General features: G+C 38.0%; 1 protein-coding gene across 4 annotated transcripts; it reads right to left on the reverse strand.

The window, feature by feature from the left end:
- Positions 1-7,886: 7,886 nt before the first annotated feature.
- On the reverse strand, positions 7,887-17,161 carry LOC121386856. 4 transcript variants are annotated; one of them, XR_005959720.1, is made up of 5 exons: positions 17,033-17,161; positions 16,521-16,612; positions 16,035-16,130; positions 9,261-9,328; positions 7,887-8,809 (listed from the first exon to the last, which is right to left on the reverse strand). XR_005959720.1 is itself a non-coding variant. In XM_041517878.1 (2 exons), exon 1 carries the CDS (start codon positions 11,252-11,254, stop codon positions 10,397-10,399), a length of 858 nt encoding a protein of 285 aa, XP_041373812.1. In that variant the 5' UTR covers positions 11,255-11,730; the 3' UTR covers positions 7,887-8,809; positions 9,261-10,396. The 4 variants fall into 4 exon arrangements, 1 of the variants encoding a protein (XP_041373812.1); XR_005959721.1 differs by having other exon boundaries at positions 16,040-16,130; positions 17,005-17,104; XR_005959719.1 differs by having other exon boundaries at positions 17,005-17,101.
- Between the last annotated feature and the right edge of the window lie 765 nt (positions 17,162-17,926).

Here is a 17,926-nt window from a genome sequence, read left to right on the forward strand (position 1 = left end):
CACACATCTCCAACACACACACCATATTAGTAATTTTGCAATTTGGGTACTTTGTTAAATTATTTATTTCATGATACTGTGTTCTTAAGCTTCTTCTTCGTTTTTTTCGTTTTTTGCAATTTATGTTATATTTTATAAATTAAATTAATAATTTACACATTTTAAAGTATTTGTAAATAGTGACGTGCAACCTTTAAAACTAATAAAAGACTGGTTACCGTTTTGCTTATTATTAGTATTAGAGTAACAAATCTTTGGATTTCAGTGTAAAAAAAACAAAATGGCGGCAAAACAATGAACTTTGTTTTTCCGATGTTTACACTTTATAACTTTAATAAAGTTATATCAGTAGGTATATTGATGTCATGGATGGGTCAGAGATTACTGGTGGCCAACTATTTGTTAGTGAAATATTGCATGTGATCGCAATTTGAAAGAAGTGACTTGTAGATGTTTCTTTTGTTTTTGTATGATCGTAAGACGTAGCGTTGTAGATTTTTTTTTTTTTTTTTTTTCACCACTTGCCATCGGGATTGCACAAAGTAACGTTTACTGGCCCGAATCCAAAAAACACTGGCCTCGGGCATCGGGCATTGGGCCACCGTATTCTAGAAGGCCTGCAGGCATATTTTCCAAACACTCATAATATATCACAACGGTAAGTTGCTATTCAGGATAAATGTCCCTCAAACACATTTACCAGCTGAAGGGATGAGACGGCAGTCATACATGTGCACTAAATAATTTACTAAATGCAGCTATGATTAAAATTTAGTGCTTTCCCTAGAAATTTGGCAAGGCATGGTAGATTAAACACTTTCAGGGCATTTATACAATTTTCAGGGCACTTTTTTTTAAATTAAAGACAAAAATAAATCAATGAAATTAAAATAAATGTAATTAACGTGTTTGCTTTAATAAATGAATTGCACAGTATATACCAGGCATATCTTATAAAACAATTTTCTAAGTGTTTTGTAAAGTCAGTTTTAGAATTAAGTATTGAAAAAAGGCTTGTTTGATCTCAGGGCAACATGGTGCTAATATCAGGCCTCAGACCACAATTAATTTCACTATGTATTCTCATGTAGCCCCAGTGGCTGTAGCACTTTTATTAATTTCACCAGGCCATTAGCATTTCACGGGAAACATTACCTGCCTGGGCCCATTGAACACTCGAAAGGACGACATCTGTTGTCCAGCTCTTTTCCGCGTTATATCAATGTAAACAAACACACGTGGGCTAAGGGACTGAATCACACCCATTTCTCTGCATTTTACACAAATTTTGCATGACTTCAGTGTGCTCTGGGGGACATTATGCAGTATCCAGTGTAAACCAAGTGCACATATTCACTAACTGCATCCTCTTACCTGTCAAACCCAGTGTAACAATCCAGTATACTAAGCAGCTCCCCAGCCATTAATCACATCACAAGAAAACTATATTTTCTCGCATTAGTTTCCGTATTTTGGACAACCAAATGGGTCGATAACTCTAGTCTGAGGCCTATCAGACCAAAATTGTTTTCACCATGACACTCAAACTCACATATGGCATTTAAATACATATGTCAAATTGCATACAGGCAATAAAAAGAATATTTGATACCAAATATGGCTATTGGAGCCTGTGAAATGGGGGACTGCCTGTGCTGCAAAAGGCGGCAATCTGCGTCAAATTATTCCCAATAGTGGACTAGTAATTATGCAATAACTTTAAAAGTTACAGACATTTTTCTGAACAACAAAAAGAAACTTGCTCCTTATTGTGTTCTCTGCATTTGAAATATAGCAGTTGGCAGGAATATGATTTTTTCAAAAAAAAATTCAATTTAATTTAAATTGATACATTTTCAAAAAAAAAATTCCCACAAAGTTCTCTTTTTAAACAAAATTTAATCTTTAAAACTGTAAAATTTTGGATACTGCACACAGTCAATATATGCTAATTACAAATTAGGACTGCTCGAGTGTCATTCTGGTGAGGGTAAGTAGCAAGGTGTCTGCACACCGTAACAGGTCACACCTGAATGCAGAGGACAGGGCACCAGTCTGCAAAGATGCAGTACCGAATACACAGTGAACAAAAAAAAAGCTGTCAACTGCCACTGCACTGAAATGTTTTAATGCATCAGAACTGAAAGTGACATCACACATGAACATATATATAAGGGTGGACATGCATACCACAATAAGTATTTCACTGTTTTATACACTACAAGTCACATCCATGGAAGGCAATACAAGACGAAAGACACAGTTCAAGAAGGGACATGCACCTTGGAATACGGGTGCAACTCTGCTGCATGAACATGCAAGTCCAGAATCTCACACTGAGAAGTTGCGACCAGTAGTCCGGATGAATATAGACGAGTTTGCCTTGGTCACGAAGTCGAGTTCCACTTCAGCCACCATATCCACTCCAGATTGCGAAGGTGCGTTACAGCCAGTCCGCCTGCTACGTCCCATTGCGAGTACATGTACTGCGTCTGAAATGAAAGAAGAACAACAGTGTAAAGACAAAGAAGGCATGGGAATAATGGACAATGACAGAATGGTAGATGCATGGAATGCAGCTTTCAGATACCACTCAACAGCTTCCCCTGAGTACGACGAGCCTGAAATGCAAATATTAAAAGAGGTTAAGTGGGGTCTTTGTTGGAAAATCACACTACACTGTGTGAATTGTGACTTCACTGCTCCTGAAAGCAAATTGTACAATGAGGTGAAGACAAATAAACCTGGCCCAAATGCAGCAAAAACTAATGTGGGTCTTGCTATCGGTCTCCAAGATACTCCCGTCAGCAATACGAGAGTGAGAGTGCTATTGGCAGGCATGGACATTCCACCGCCGTGTCGGAGCAGCATGCAGAGAACATCATACAAAGTATCAACGGCTGTAACAGATCTAAATGAAAAAGATATGGCACAAAAAGTTGAGCTACTGAAAGACATTAACATGAAACGTGGAAATGAACGTGATGAAATTAACATAGCCATGTATGGGAGATACAACTCCACGACAATAACAAGTCGGAAGAAACCGGGCCAGAATGCATCACAAGCTATAGGATTTGCGTGTGAAACAATGACTGAAAGAAAATTCATTGTAAGTGCCTGCTTCCAGAATAAACTTTGTTGGACCGGAGCCTGGTTAAGAAACAAAGGTATTCATGTGACGTGTCCCGGTGATCATCCTGACTGCACAGCAAACTTGCCGCCATTTGCTCCGCTGTCGGAATACAAGATGGGAAAAGATATCGGAACAGACTTGGCTCTACAAGGTATTCTCATAAAATACGTCACAACAGATTGAGATTCCAGATCATCTGCTGGAGTTGATAGTGCTTCGAAACTTCTACATCCAATGTGGAAAGTGCAGCGGCTAGCTGATCCAACCCACTTAGGTCAGAGTCAGTTTCGTAAGTGTTACAAAGCTAACTTCAGTCCCGACATGTTTACTGGGTCCACCCGTGAACAAAAGCGTGAAGCACAGAAGGTATTCAGCCAGGATATGAAAGCAAGGTGCAGTTTAATTCTTAAAGAACTGATGAAACTACACACTGGTAATATCGGTGTACTGAAACGAAACTTACCAAAGGTCCTGCAATCGACACTTTCGTGCTACGGTGGTGACTGTTCAAAGTGTTTGCGGTACTCGGTCGTCTGCAGTGGAGGAATAACGAACAACTGGTGGCACCGATCCATGTTCCTGGGTACACACAGAATCACAGAGCTGAATATGAATGAAAATGACAAAATGTTAGTACTGGAACTTCTGAAGATTAAACTAAGTATTTCAGCTGTAGAGCAAATGAAACTGTATACAGGCACACAGAAATGTGAGGCTGCAAACCGTTCTCTCAGTGTTTCCTTACCTAAGAATGTGAACTATTCACGAACGATGACTGGGAGAGCTGCATCCACCATCCACAGGCTGAACAACGCCCCGGGAACATCGATGATAGAAAAGTGCAAGTACTGTGGCATCGAACTGTCAGCTCGGGTGAGGTGTTCACTGCGTCAGATGGACAAAGAGTCGAACTATCAAAAAAGATATCAAAACAATCCACAGGTGATTAAAAGGCACTTAGTCCAGCAAGGAAGCAAAATTAGAGATCACTTACGATATAAACATTTGCACAGAGATCAACAAGCTGACTACAAGAAAGGATTATTAGATATTGACAGTCAAAGAACAGACAACTCCTGTGACCACAGTTATTCAAAGTAATTTTTGTCACAAACTTTCAAGTGATACATATAATATAGGAACTATCAGTTTGCATGATAGCATTTCTGCTGTGGACATGAACCCTAGACATTGAAGACTGACTTTAACAATAAAAAAATAGTAATGTGAATAAATGTATGCTTTTGAATAAATGTATCATGTGATATTTATATGTGATATTTATATGTGATTTTTATGACATAAAATATTTCTTTAAATTAAACTTTGTTATTGTTTTACATTCTTATATGTTATGCATTCTGAGATGCAAGAGGCAGGGAGGGGTATTGTCCATGTCCCTGACAGACATCCCAGTTCACACATTGTATGCGCGAGCTGTTAATTGCATGTGGCTCAGCAGATAAGTGATCTTTAAACATACAAAGACGGTTATGGCACAGGTGATTGATGTCACTGCCATCTAGGTCCATCTCCTTATTAAAGACCATGAAACTTAATCTGTGAGCATTTATGTACGATACTGGCTGTGATTGGTGATTTGAACTTAATAGCACCATATCCATTTGGTCTGGGAGGCCCATTCCACATTATACATTCACCCATTTGGCCCAGGATCACATTTTGAAAAAATTACCCTCTGGGACTTTGATAAAAAAGCCTCCATTTTCACTTATTCAATTAGCTCAATTACTCAAAGTGAGGCCCTCACAGGGTGCAGGGATACATTCTGATTGAAAAGAATGACCTATGACCTGATACGGGTACAATGCAGGTCAAATCATGTTATAATTTGTGAAATTACAAATTTCAAAATATAAATATAATAAAATTTAATTTAATTTAAAGAAATAAAATATTCATCACCCAAAACTGATAACTTTCAGATTTCCACCTATCTGCACAATTATCATGTACATTTTGAGTGCTGTAACTGGCATAGTTACCTCACAATTTGGTATCAAAGTGTGTCACCCTGTGTCAAACATCATTGAAGAAATCCTCCATATTGACTTATTTGACCGTAACCTTCAAAGTGAGGTTCTCATAGGGTGTAGGGATACAGCCTGATTGAAAAGAATGACCTATGACCTGATAGGGGTACAATGCATGCTGAATTATGTCATAATTTGTGAAATTACAAATTTTGAAAATATAAATATAATAAAATTTAATTTAATTAAATAAAATAAAATATTCACCACCCAAACTGATTAGTTTCAGATTTCCACCTATCTGGACAATTAGCATGTACATTTTGAGTGCTGTAACTGGCATAGTTACCTCACAATTAGGTATCAAAGTGTGTCACCCTGTGTCAAACATCCTACTATATCAGGCCTCACCACAATTAATTTCACTATGTATTCTCATGTAGCCCCAGTGGCTGTAGCACTTTTATTAATTTCACCAGGCCATTAGCATTTCACGGGAAACATTACCTGCCTGGGCCCATTGAACACTCGAAAGGACGACATCTGTTGTCCAGCTCTTTTCCGCGTTATATCAATGTAAACAAACACACGTGGGCTAAGGGACCGAATCACACCCATTTCTCTGCATTTTACACAAATTTTGCATGACTTCAGTGTGCTCTGGGGGACATTATGCAGTATCCAATGTAAACCAAGTGCACATATTCACTAACTGCATCCTCTTAGCTGTCAAACCCAGTGTAACAATCCAGTATACTAAGCAGCTCCCCAGCCATTAATCACATCACAAGAAAACTATACTCTTCAAAAGAAGAAACGCAAAACCACATTGTCGTAACATTTGGAGAATTGATTTAATTATTGAATGGTGAGTCCGATAATTACCAAATGTTGCAGGATTGTTCACAATTCACTCTAGTCCATTGTGAGTAAGTGATAGGACACACCACCAAGGTCACGGTCAATTGGAGTCAATACCGGGTGTGGCCTCCGCGTGTGTTGACAACTGCCTGGCACCGCCTGCCCATTGAAGCAACCAGAGTACGGATGACGTCCCGGGGGATGGTGGCCCACTCGGCCTGCAAGGCTGCTGCCAGCTCGGGCAGGGTCTGGGGCTGTGGTTGTCGCTGTCGGAGGCGTCGGTCCAACTCGTCCCATAGATGCTCAATTGGGTTCAAATCCAGAGATATCGATGGCAAAGGAAGGACATTAATGTTGTTGTTCTGTAGGAAAGCCATTGTGAGACGTGCTGTGTGAGGCCTGGCGTTGTCATGTTGGAACACTGCGTTGGCGTTGGCCATAACTGGAACGATGTTTGGCCGGAGGATCTGGTCAATGTAGCCCTGTGCATTCAGGTTGCCCTGCACGTGGACCAGGTCAGTTCTGCCAGTGTGTGAGATGGCTGCCCACACCATGACACTACCCCTGCCGAATCTGTCCACTTCCTGCACGCAGTTTGCCGCATAACATTCACCACGACGCCTATACACGCGACATCTTCCATCATGACGTCGGAGCAGAAATCGGGACTCGTCACTGAACCACACCTGTCTCCATCACAGTTGAGGCCATTGTCGATGAATCTGGCACCACTGCAGTCGGAGTCGACGGTGTTGTGGTGTTAAGATGACACCTCGAACTGGACGTCTGGCACGAATTCCTACCTCACGTAGGCGGTTCCGTACGGTCTGGTCGGATATCCTGCGCAAACCTGGTATTGCTGCGGCTGTGGAGGTGGCAGTAGTCGATCGTTCCTGAAGGTGGCGTACCCGGATGTAGCGGTCCTGCCCGGGGGTAGTGACCCGTGGTCGACCGGATCTAGGGAGGTCACGTGTTGATCCATGTTGCTGGTAACGGTCCCACAGTCTGGAGATGGTGCTTGGGGACACATGGAATGCCCTGGCAACGGCCGTTCTGGATTCGCCTGCGTCTAGTCGCCGATGGCATTGTTTCTCTGCTGTTCACTGAGACATGGCATGTCCTGGATTGTCAACTGTCGGCCAGATACAGAGGCCAGGCAAGCGAACACCCTGCACTTTTATACTGTCGGTGTTCATGTTGCACGTGCAGACAACGCACGTGCAGTGGTGACATGGTTTGCACGTGGCTGCGTTTTTGCGAATATTCACATTTTGGAACTTTATTGTACAGTAGCTGCGTTTTATCGAATGTAACCGTGGGAATGTGTTTGGGACATGCAATGACCTTATATTCACAAAGCATAAACCGGTAGGAAACATAAAATCGGAGTTATAACCCATTTGTACCCTTTTGCGTTTCTTTTTTTGAAGAGTATATATTTTCTCGCATTAGTTTCCGTATTTTGGACAACCAAATGGGTCGATAACTCTAGTCTGAGGCCATTAAGGCAAGATGACTGGCCTCGGTGGCGCTGTGGTTAAGCCATCGGACTACAGGCTGGTATGTATAGGGTTCGCAGCCGACACCGGCTCCAACCCAGAGCGAGTTCTTAAGGGCTCAATGGGTAGGTGTAAAGCCACTACACTCTCTTCTCTCTTACTAATCACTAACCAACTAACAACTAACCCTCTGTCCTGAACAGACAGCCCAGATAGCTGAGGTGGTGTGCCAAAGATAGCGTGCTTGAACCTTAATTGGATATAAGCACGAAAATAAGTTGAAATAAAATGAAGGCAAGATGGTGCCGAACCATGCTAAAACAAGGTAGGGAAAACACTAAATTTATTTTGCTTCAATAACATGCTGTATAAAAAAAAAATACAAACAATGAAATATGAAATTTACAAAATTTACAATATCCAAAAACAACATTTACATGATCAAAAAAAATACTAACTATATTTAGAAGTACTCCTTCAAGTGTCAAATAGTCTCACAAATGTATATTTGTTGAATGAAATTCAAATGTATGAATAATCACAGTGACCATGATAATTGGAAGTCATTACAATCGGACAAACTGTAACCATAATTTAAGAATGCCATATACACTGTCATTTTCCTATTTTTGTACAATGCACAACCATTAGAACAAAATGCGGAGGTAAATCAATATCAAACTTGTTAATGTTCAGTCAAAAAATAAAATAGTAGCAAATAATACCCAAAAGGTACAAATATGATCATGTATTAAAGTGAAAGCCCACATAACAACCACCTTGATTGTAAGACCACCCCACTATTGCACATTACGGTCGGTCTCAATAGTCGTTTTTAATACATTTCGACCCTGTCAGCGCAACCAAATTACTTAGTTATGCATTATGCATTCACACAAATTGTTAAACACTGTAAGTTAAGCCCCATTGTAAGCAAATACTGTTTATACCAAGTAGTCACAATTAGTTCGATACCGAAACTGATACTTTTAATTACTCTGAAGTTGGCTTGACACTTGCATATTGTTATGCAGTTTGAAGATACAAATTTACTGTCATCTTGGTGAGATAATGTGGTGCTAATGTTAATTAGAACACTTGAACAACTTGGCTGACTAATTCTAAACCAGTAGGTGAAAACACAAGCATTGCTAAATGCTATCTAGACATACCGGTATTACATACAAAGCAAAGTTAAAATAAAAAATGTAACACGAATGCTGTAGTTTCATCATCATTTCAACTGTTTGACATAACGGCAACATCGAAGTAGAACTGAATCTATGTTACCAGAGGTTTCTCCATAGACTACATATTTCCTGGAACAAAGAAAAATACCCATTATGACCATGACTATTTATTTTTTTGTTTCCGATATTGTTATTAGTTTGACATAATATTTGTAAATAGAAATATTCATTACATCAGATGAAACACACCTTCAAATGTTTTTCAGTATGTAGTTATTTTCAGTATGTAGTTATTTTCACCTGTTCAAAAGGCAGCCAATAGTGCCAGGTCACATATGCCAATCATAAGCAGAAACTTAATTTTCAGCAGAGTTCTTCATTAAAATAAAATATGATTACCAGCTTTAATAAAATTAAACCTTGAGACATTATCTTTTTAAAATTTTATAAAGACTGAAACTTGAATTATGGATTTTATTAGAATGTGTACAACTATTTTGCACGCAAGTTTAGAGGTGCATATCTTAGATATGGTAACTGGGAGAGTAACATAACTGTCATAATCTAATATTAAGTGTACCTCTCAGGTCAGAACGTGTCACTGTGGGGTAATCTGTTATTCCTTTGCTGATGTTCAAGTAGTCTCAACTGTAAAATAAATCAGAAAACAAAATTAATAATTACTACAGGGACCATTTTGCTTTAAAGCATTTTATTAGTGACAGTGCTATCAATTTAAGAATTGATTAGCAACTACTGTTTAATGTTTCAGCATTGTGTAGCTATATCTGAAACTTGCAATCCTATACTGAACAAAATGTTCACTGCATTAAATATACTAATCTCATCTACTTTACAGTTTATTGTCTTTTACAACTAATTAATTGTTCACTACTTTTAACAATAATATTCACTGATGAAGTGATGAACAAAGTATGATTATATTTAGAATTTAACGTTACTTGGTTACCAAGAAATTGAAGTTCTGAAAAGTGAAAAGTATATGAAACACATATGCATGTACTGTACTATAGACAATTGGACATCCATTAAAGTTGTACCACATGCTAGACAATGACGTCACATTCATGCAGAACTAAATCTACTGCATGTTAAACATTGCTGAACACCCCCCCCCCCCCCCCAAATAAAGTTAATATTTAAACAAGGTTAGTAAAACTGCTATCTAACTGGTAATTTAATGTGAGGTAGAGAGAGAAACCATTCCATTTTCTTTCAAATTTAGACTATTACAAAAGAGACATAATGTTCTAACTATAAAACAGCATGAAACGGAACTAACTGAAGATGGAATGGTCTCTATCATGCAAAATAATCATAACAAAAAATGCACAAAACTGATTTGGTTTTCATTGGTTTGTTGTTAATAAATCACGACAGAAATCAAGATGAATCGGCCAATAAAACTGTCATTCCTTAGGCCAAAACTGTCATTCCAACTTCAGTCTCACCATCCAATCTTAAATCTCCTCTAGCATAGTCTTCCTGTAGCTTGTATGTGTATACAATGGAAAGTTGTGAGTCATAGGTGATGTACCATTCGGGGAATCCACGCACTGTGTCTATCACTCTGCCTTTGTATGTTGTTAGTTCTCCATCCTCTTCAAAAGAATGTGTCACTCGTTTTCCTACCAACAAGGGACCCCCTGTTAATGACATCAGCCTCTGTTTTTGTTGGAGCAAATGTGAAGCTTATCAGCTTGATAAGATTCTCTTGTATCTGTGTATATGGGAATAGTCCTTTCTGTCTTTTGACAAGTTGAACACGGTTTTATCTTCATGTTCCTGCTTCAGTACAAATTTTCTGAATTTCAGTTGTGCTGCAAATGCTTTTTGCCACTCTTTCTTTGTTTTGAAGGATTTTGCATTGGTGTGCACTTCTTCCTCACTTTGCCACAGACCATAGAACACAATATCATTTGTAAGCTGTTCTTTTTCCTTCAACTGTCTCTGTCTATTTCTGGCAATGACTTCTCTTGCTCTGTTCATCGCCTCTATTCTCTTTCGCCTAATTTCTTCTTTCCTCATCTTGAACCTCTGCTGTAATCGCCTACTCAGCTTCCGAGCTCTTTTCACCAGCTTATTTCTCTCTTGCAGCATTTTATCACAAATCCATTGCAGAGTTCTGTTCAGTGAAAAAACAATGTATGCTTCATTGGCAAGTATGGATGCATTCGGTCTCTGTGTAGTGAGATTGTGGAGAATTCTAAAGAAAGCCTCTGAGAATTTATTATACTTAGGAACAGAAGTGGTCTTTGCTCTTTTTTCTTCAGATGGATTGTCATGTTCTCCACCTGGAAGGTGTGCCTTCACAGCCTTTTGCAGGTATAAGGCCCATGCAGGAAAGACAAGCTGAAGAATTTGAATAACTTTATCATCCACGTTTGTTTCAGCCATCAGAGCCTTCAGAACAGCCCCTCCCCATTTTGGATTTGTTTTCTTGTCACTCTCCATCTCATCTTCAAAGGTATCATCCCCATGAGCTGCAGCATCTTTGGAGATTGTAACGTGTAGGGAACGGGACATGTTCACCCAAAAGGAATGGTCCTGCATCTTTGGATGCTTCTTCCAGAAACTTCATAAGATTGAGATAATAGCCATTCATGTCTAAGATGTGACATTTAGACTCAATTACTCTCCAGAGTGGTGTTGTGATAAATTTTTCTATAAGCCCTAGAGCCTTAGTAGCTGCAATGTATTCAGGAACTTTGACATCATCAAGAACAGACTGCAATAGTCTGTTCCTTTCCTTCATTGTAGTCTCCAAGAAATCCATGATATAATCTTTGTAGAAGAAGATCATGCCAGCATTCATAAATAGGATGTTGAATCTATTTCCATGGAAAGGCTCTAAGTGCAAATTTTCACCAGTCTTCTCAAAGATATAGTCCCTAAAATGGCTATATGCTCCACTTTTTGCATCACCTCGCCTTGCACCCCTGTGCATGTTGTAACCTCACCGTGGTGCAGGGGTGTAACATTTTCTTTGAGAATGGCCAATACAGCACAAAATTGAAGTTTTGAGTAAAATTCAGTATCCGTAAAATTCTGTGATATTTGTGTTTTTGCACAGTTCTTTACACTGTTCTTTACACTGTTTTTCTTTAAACCTTGAATTTTTATATTGATGTTGATCATCACTTTATTTATTTGCATTACCATAGTTTGACTCCCAATAGCCAATGTATTTTTCGTGCTGGGGTGTCGTTAAACATTCATTCATTCATTCATTCATTCATTCACCTCTCCTTGCAAGTGCTTTGCAAGCAGTCCTGACAAAACTTACAGATCCACTTTCACCAGGTTTTGTCTTCTTTAATCCCATTGATCCTGGCGATAATTCTTCACATGCAGACTCATACTTCTTAAGTACCTGATTGGTAACCTCAGCAAAATTAATCAGTAAATGCAATCCACAAAAGAAGTTATTAAGTTTAAAACAGCTTGATTTCTCTGATTGCGACATATCTCCCCATTTATCCAAAACTTGTGGCATTATTTGAGCTCTGTACTCTTCAAGTAGATCATTGAAACACTTTTGTGTGGCTGCTTGATTGGACATTGTGGATGAGATATTACACAAAATTTTCTGTCCTGCATCTGTGGCAGACTGTGAGCATTCCTGGGTTTCAGATATGTCTGCCAGTATCTCTTTCAAAGTATCCAGTGTTGTTGTGGAAGATTTATTGGCCATTTCCCTCAAACCAAGGACGAACGTGCTTCGATCCAGCTTCATCACTCACATGAAAACCCTCAAGCAGTTGTTCCCCTATCTCACCAGCCTCGGTGGCGTCGTGGCAGGCCATCGGTCTACAGGCTGGTAGGTACTGGGTTCGGATCCCAGTCGAGGCATGGGATTTTTAATCCAGATACAGACTCCAAACCCTGAGTGAGTGCTCCGCAAGGCTCAATGGGTAGGTGTAAACCACTTGTACCGACCAGTGATGCATAACTGGTTCAACAAAGGCCATGGTTTGTGCTATCCTGCCTGTGGGAAGCGCAAATAAAAGATCCCTTGCTGCCTGTTGTAAAAGAGTAGCCTATGTGGCGACAGCGGGTTTCCTCTCTAAATCTGTGTGGTCCTTAACCATATGTCTGACGGCCATATAACCGTAAATAAAATGTGTTGAGTGCGTCGTTAAATAAAACATTTCTTTCTTTGTTCCCCTATCTGGTGTTTCGTCACTAAGGAGACACAGGTTTTCACTTTCTGTTAGTTCCTCAGTGGCCTGGATATGTGACAAAGAAAGCCTTCTTTTGTTCATTTCTCTGACTGTAGCCTCACTATAGGCATCCGATCAATGGACGTCTTACCACACAGTGTGGTCATTTCTTCTATGACTTTGGGTACCTTTTCTACAGCTACATTTTGGTTTAAAAGGCCGTAAACACACAGTTCAGCTGAAGTGTTGTAGCCCCTGCTTTGTTGGTCATATAAACAAAGAGTTGAAGTTTCATTGTCGTTCAATAAGGTTTCCAAGTATTCTGCATCTGTCTCCAATTTGTTTTTTGCCCTCTCAACTTTCTTTAAAGTGTCATCTTTCTCTTTCAATTCTCTCCTGAGATTGTCAATAGTCTTGACATGAATCTTTCAATGCTTTCTCCTAAAGATTCCATTCTATCAATGTGTCCTTCATCTTATCAAATTCGATTTTAAATTTATCTTTCTCGTGGCCTTCTTCTGCAATTGTTTTTCTTTTAGGGGGGTAACGGCCTCACTGTTTTCATTTCCTGCAAATTTTTCTTTCTCCAGTATTCAATTTTTCTCTTCTTAGCTTTAACACTGTCTTCCAGTTGCTTCACCCTTCTCTTCAAATGACGCCTTTCCATCAGAAGTTCAGAGGTACTTTTGTACTGGGTCTCTGACCTGGATTTTCCTACAGTTTCACTGACGTACATGCCATATTTGTGATTTAGAGGAAATACTATGAACCTGTGTTCTGAATGCATTTATTTCACATGGTTGAGATAAATATGTCCAAATATCTTTCAGTGTTAAATTAGTATCTTTAATCAATTTCATAAAGCCTAATATCAGTCCATTTGTAATCACAATATTCTTGTTTATGGTGCTGTTTTGAACTGTCTCAACAGTAATATTGTGTTCAAATAAGTAAAGTTCTTCCATTTTCATTCAACCAAGTGTACAGTGATCCAGTTATGGGTCCAGTTATAATAGTTTGGATATTCTTGGAAAGTGATGCCATTGTCAGTTTCAACTGGGGATGGCTTGAGTTTTTTGCCTGGAGCTGGTTTTTCAAAATCTTCACTCTGCGTGAATTCTGTTTGGCTAGGTAATTCCGTGAAAAGTAATGTTTTGCGTTTTTCTGAAGTTGGACGAGAATAAAGCCGACTGTATTCACGAAGCTGACTATGTTCAACATTTTCATCAGAATCACTACTGTCTCTGTTAGATTCTACATATAATTCTACTTGTGATTTTACTGGTTCTACCTGTATTAAATACCTCATGAATCTTACAATGAATCCTGACTAATGCAACACAATTACATATTACAAATGCAAAAACTCATAGGATACAAAAGCCAACTAGAGGGCTATCTGCCTAGAGAGCCCTGCTATTTAATTTTTAATTTTGTCAATAGTAGATGGTAATTCATTAATTTGTAAAGAGTATCTTTGAATAACCATGTGTCAAGTCTCTAATTAAATTTTTAAAATTTAATAACAATTCACAATTTCCAAAATATTGCTCTATTATTTTGTGAAAGACTGTTCCTTAGAATCATTGCAGTCAGTTTCAGAACTATCTAATAAAAGCTCTAGGACAAGACAGACTTTCAAATTTTCTATTTAAATTTTAAAACAATTAAATAAAAATTCGAAAACTGAAAAGTTCCCAAATATCTCGCTAAAGTGCCTCAGAGGTTCATTGTACCTTGTTTCAGAACAATCCAATCAAAACTCTAGAAGATGTACTTCAAAGGAAAAGTTGACATACCGCAGATAAATCAGTATTTGAAAAGCTCTGCTGATGTCATAGCAGTGCTAATACATCACAGATATGCAACTGAATGAGTAATACTTGATTTAAATTGAGTAGTCTGTAAACACTGTATAAATTATCCCGGATGATGAAGAAAATTCCTGATACCTGTGGGGACAGTGCTTTGTTTTAAACTGGAATATACCGGCATTATACCGCACATATCCAGAATTCCTCCAGTATGCCCAGGTTAGTTTATACACAATGATTAAATGTATCTAAATTAATACAGCTATGTTCATGTTTTTAGAAATAAATTAAAGTTGAAAATAACATCAGCATTTGGAGTCCGTGTCTTAAGCTTGTAGTAAGGAAAAGAAAGAAAGAAATGTTTTATTTAACGACGCACTCCACACATTTTATTTACAGTTATATGGCGTCAGACATATGGTTAAGGACCATACAGATTTTGAGAGGAAACCCGCTGTCGCCACTACATGGGCTACTCTTTCCGATTGGCAGCAAGGGATCTTTTATTTGCTCTTCCCACAGGCAGGATAGCACAAACCATGGCCTTTGTTGAACCAGTTATGGATCACTGGTCGGTGCAAGTGGTTTACACCTACCCATTGAGCATTGCGGAGCACTCACTCAGGGTTTGGAGTCGGTATCTGGATTAAAAAATCCCATGCCTCGACTGGGATCTGAACCCAGTACGTACCAGCCTGTAGACCGATGGCCTACCACGACGCCACCGAGGCTGGTCTTGTAGTAAGGAAACAAACTATTTTCAACACATTCATACTGCCTTATAATAAACTTCATTGGCATGGGTTTAAAAAGCTGTAGAAAAGTTTGAAAGATAACTCTCACTAAAATTGTCTAAGTCATTCCTCATTATTTACGTACAACTATCAAAGAACATCTGTAATTTACAGAAGACATTTTTAAGACAGAGATTATGATTTTCCATCCAGACCTTTCATTCATGTACCTATACCAAACAAAAGCCAGAGATTATGATTTTCCATCCAGACCTTTCATTCATGTACCTATACCAAACAAAAGCCATCATTGAAAGACTGGGCGGAACAGTGCTCGTCTGAGGTGCTTTGGACGTACGAACAAATCTGCTCGGTGGACCAACCAGTGCCCCACGACTGGTATACCAAAGGCTGTGGTATGTATTGTCATGTCTATTGGAAAGTGTGTATAAAAGATTCCTTACTACTAATGGAAAAATGTAGGTGGTCTCCTGACTACGTGTCACAATGACCAAATGTTTGACATCCAATAGCTGATGGTTAGTAAATAAATGTACTCTAGTGGTGTTGTCAAACAAAATAAACTTTTCATAGAAACACTAGACTTGTTTGTAAGAAATACCAGACTTTCGAGATTGTTTCTTCGCTCTTTGCTTAGCTCTGAATGGCATTATGAGACTGTCCGAGTCTGTACCTGAAGTAGGATCGGACTCCATGACTGAAACGTACAATGGATTTATTGAGCTTCAAATAAACTCAGCTTTTCATCTTTTTGTAAACAAGGAACCATGTGTTATGTACATGCATAAAACAAATAAATAATTAATTAGAATAAAAACAAAATAGATTAGTGAACATTATTATCAAGATGAAAGTTTCGTGATAGCAAATTTAATCATTTTAGCTTATGTATATTCAAGATAAGCATTTTTAATTGGAGTAATTTCAGAAAAAGAAGTAACGTCTTAAATATATGTAACCAAATGTAATGTGCAAATACAATTTAATATGAAAATGGTATAAAAAGAAAAAGCAATCACTTAAAAGTTATATTAATGTCATATATTTGTATATTATAATTATTTAAAAAATAATACCAAACACTTACTAGTAAACAGCAAACTGGTACGGAGCAGAACCAAGAGGCCCCAAATTCAAAACCAGGTCTTGTGCAGTTTATGATGTGAGAAATTATGTTACCTGAAACATTGTCTTTAAAAAATGTATTTACAAATATAACAAAGTTAAAAAGTAAAAATTTGTTGTATACTTAATAATAATTTATTTCCATTGAATTAATAATATTCTTGTGTATGAAATTAAGCAGTCATATGCTAAAATCATTTAAATGATTTACATGAAAGTAGATGTACATGTATATATATATTTGAATAGTTATGTATTATCAAAATGTCTCTAAAAATCAACATCAGCTATCAGAAACTGCTGAGTCATCATGATAAGCAAAACATTATTTTAAGTTATTTTGAATTCAACATGCATTGTCTTCTAAAACTAACGCTTCAGTATGATATATATACAACCCAAAAAGTTAATAATGGATGGCTAAATAATGACAAAGCATCAAATACGTTTAATTTGATCAAAATGTGTGACTACTGTGAATTTTCCAAAATGTCTGGCTGCTGTGAATCTTCTTGACTGAAGTTCTGTATTTTCGCTTTTGCGGGTCAGTGGTTCAGAGTTACCTCCCTTGAAATATTTTCAATGTCGAATTAAACTAAATAGCTTTTTTTTTTAAATTACCAAAAAAATTATTTTATGCTGTTTTATTATATTACTATATATATCTATCAAATCACCCTTTTTGGGGCAAAATAAGACGTATTCAAAGTTTCACTTGCCTCAAGAAAAGTCTTTTTGTAGTCGTTCAACTTCGGAAACAGGATATACATCAATTGGAAGGTGTGTACTTGTCATAACAACAAAAAAAACGTGCAAAATCATCATCAAAATAAGGGTATTCTGGCCTTGAACAACACTACCAATTGTGAACCAAACTCGTGACATTTCGGAATATGGGCGCAGCTGCGCCCCTAGCGGCGGCTGCGGTCACTAGCATGAGCATTCAAATTTAATTTCTGAAGCGGATCAATATTTATAAACAGACCGTTGTTATTCACATAACTACCTTTTTAGTAGTGTTTATTGGCTTAAAATTTGCACCAAACTCACTGTTACGATTCCAGAACGGCTCAGTATGTTTGGTCACATTTCAGTTATGGCATTCTTCTCAGAATGGAAGAAGGAAGGAAAGAAGGAAATGTTTTATTAACATGCTACTCACAGTGCTCTACAAAGCAAGTTCAAATTTACTCTTCCCAGGCCAGTAAAGTATAATATTTTAGTCGCCAGCCACTTATATTTAGTAGTCGGCGAATATATACAAGGATCTCACGGACTCTCGAAAAGTGTATTTTGAAGCATGGAACTTGGACAGGACTCTTATTTTTTTTTAATTTTAACTTAAAATCCTATTATGGGACTCTCCAA

This window comes from Gigantopelta aegis, chromosome 12 (assembly GCF_016097555.1).
Source record: "Gigantopelta aegis isolate Gae_Host chromosome 12, Gae_host_genome, whole genome shotgun sequence".
Taxonomy (NCBI): Eukaryota; Metazoa; Mollusca; class Gastropoda; order Neomphalida; family Peltospiridae; genus Gigantopelta; species Gigantopelta aegis.

Coding starts and splice junctions, on each gene's coding strand:
- LOC121386856 (XM_041517878.1), bottom strand. CDS start 11,254: ATGCAGGACCATTCCTTTTGGGTGAACATGTCCCGTTCCCTACACGTT.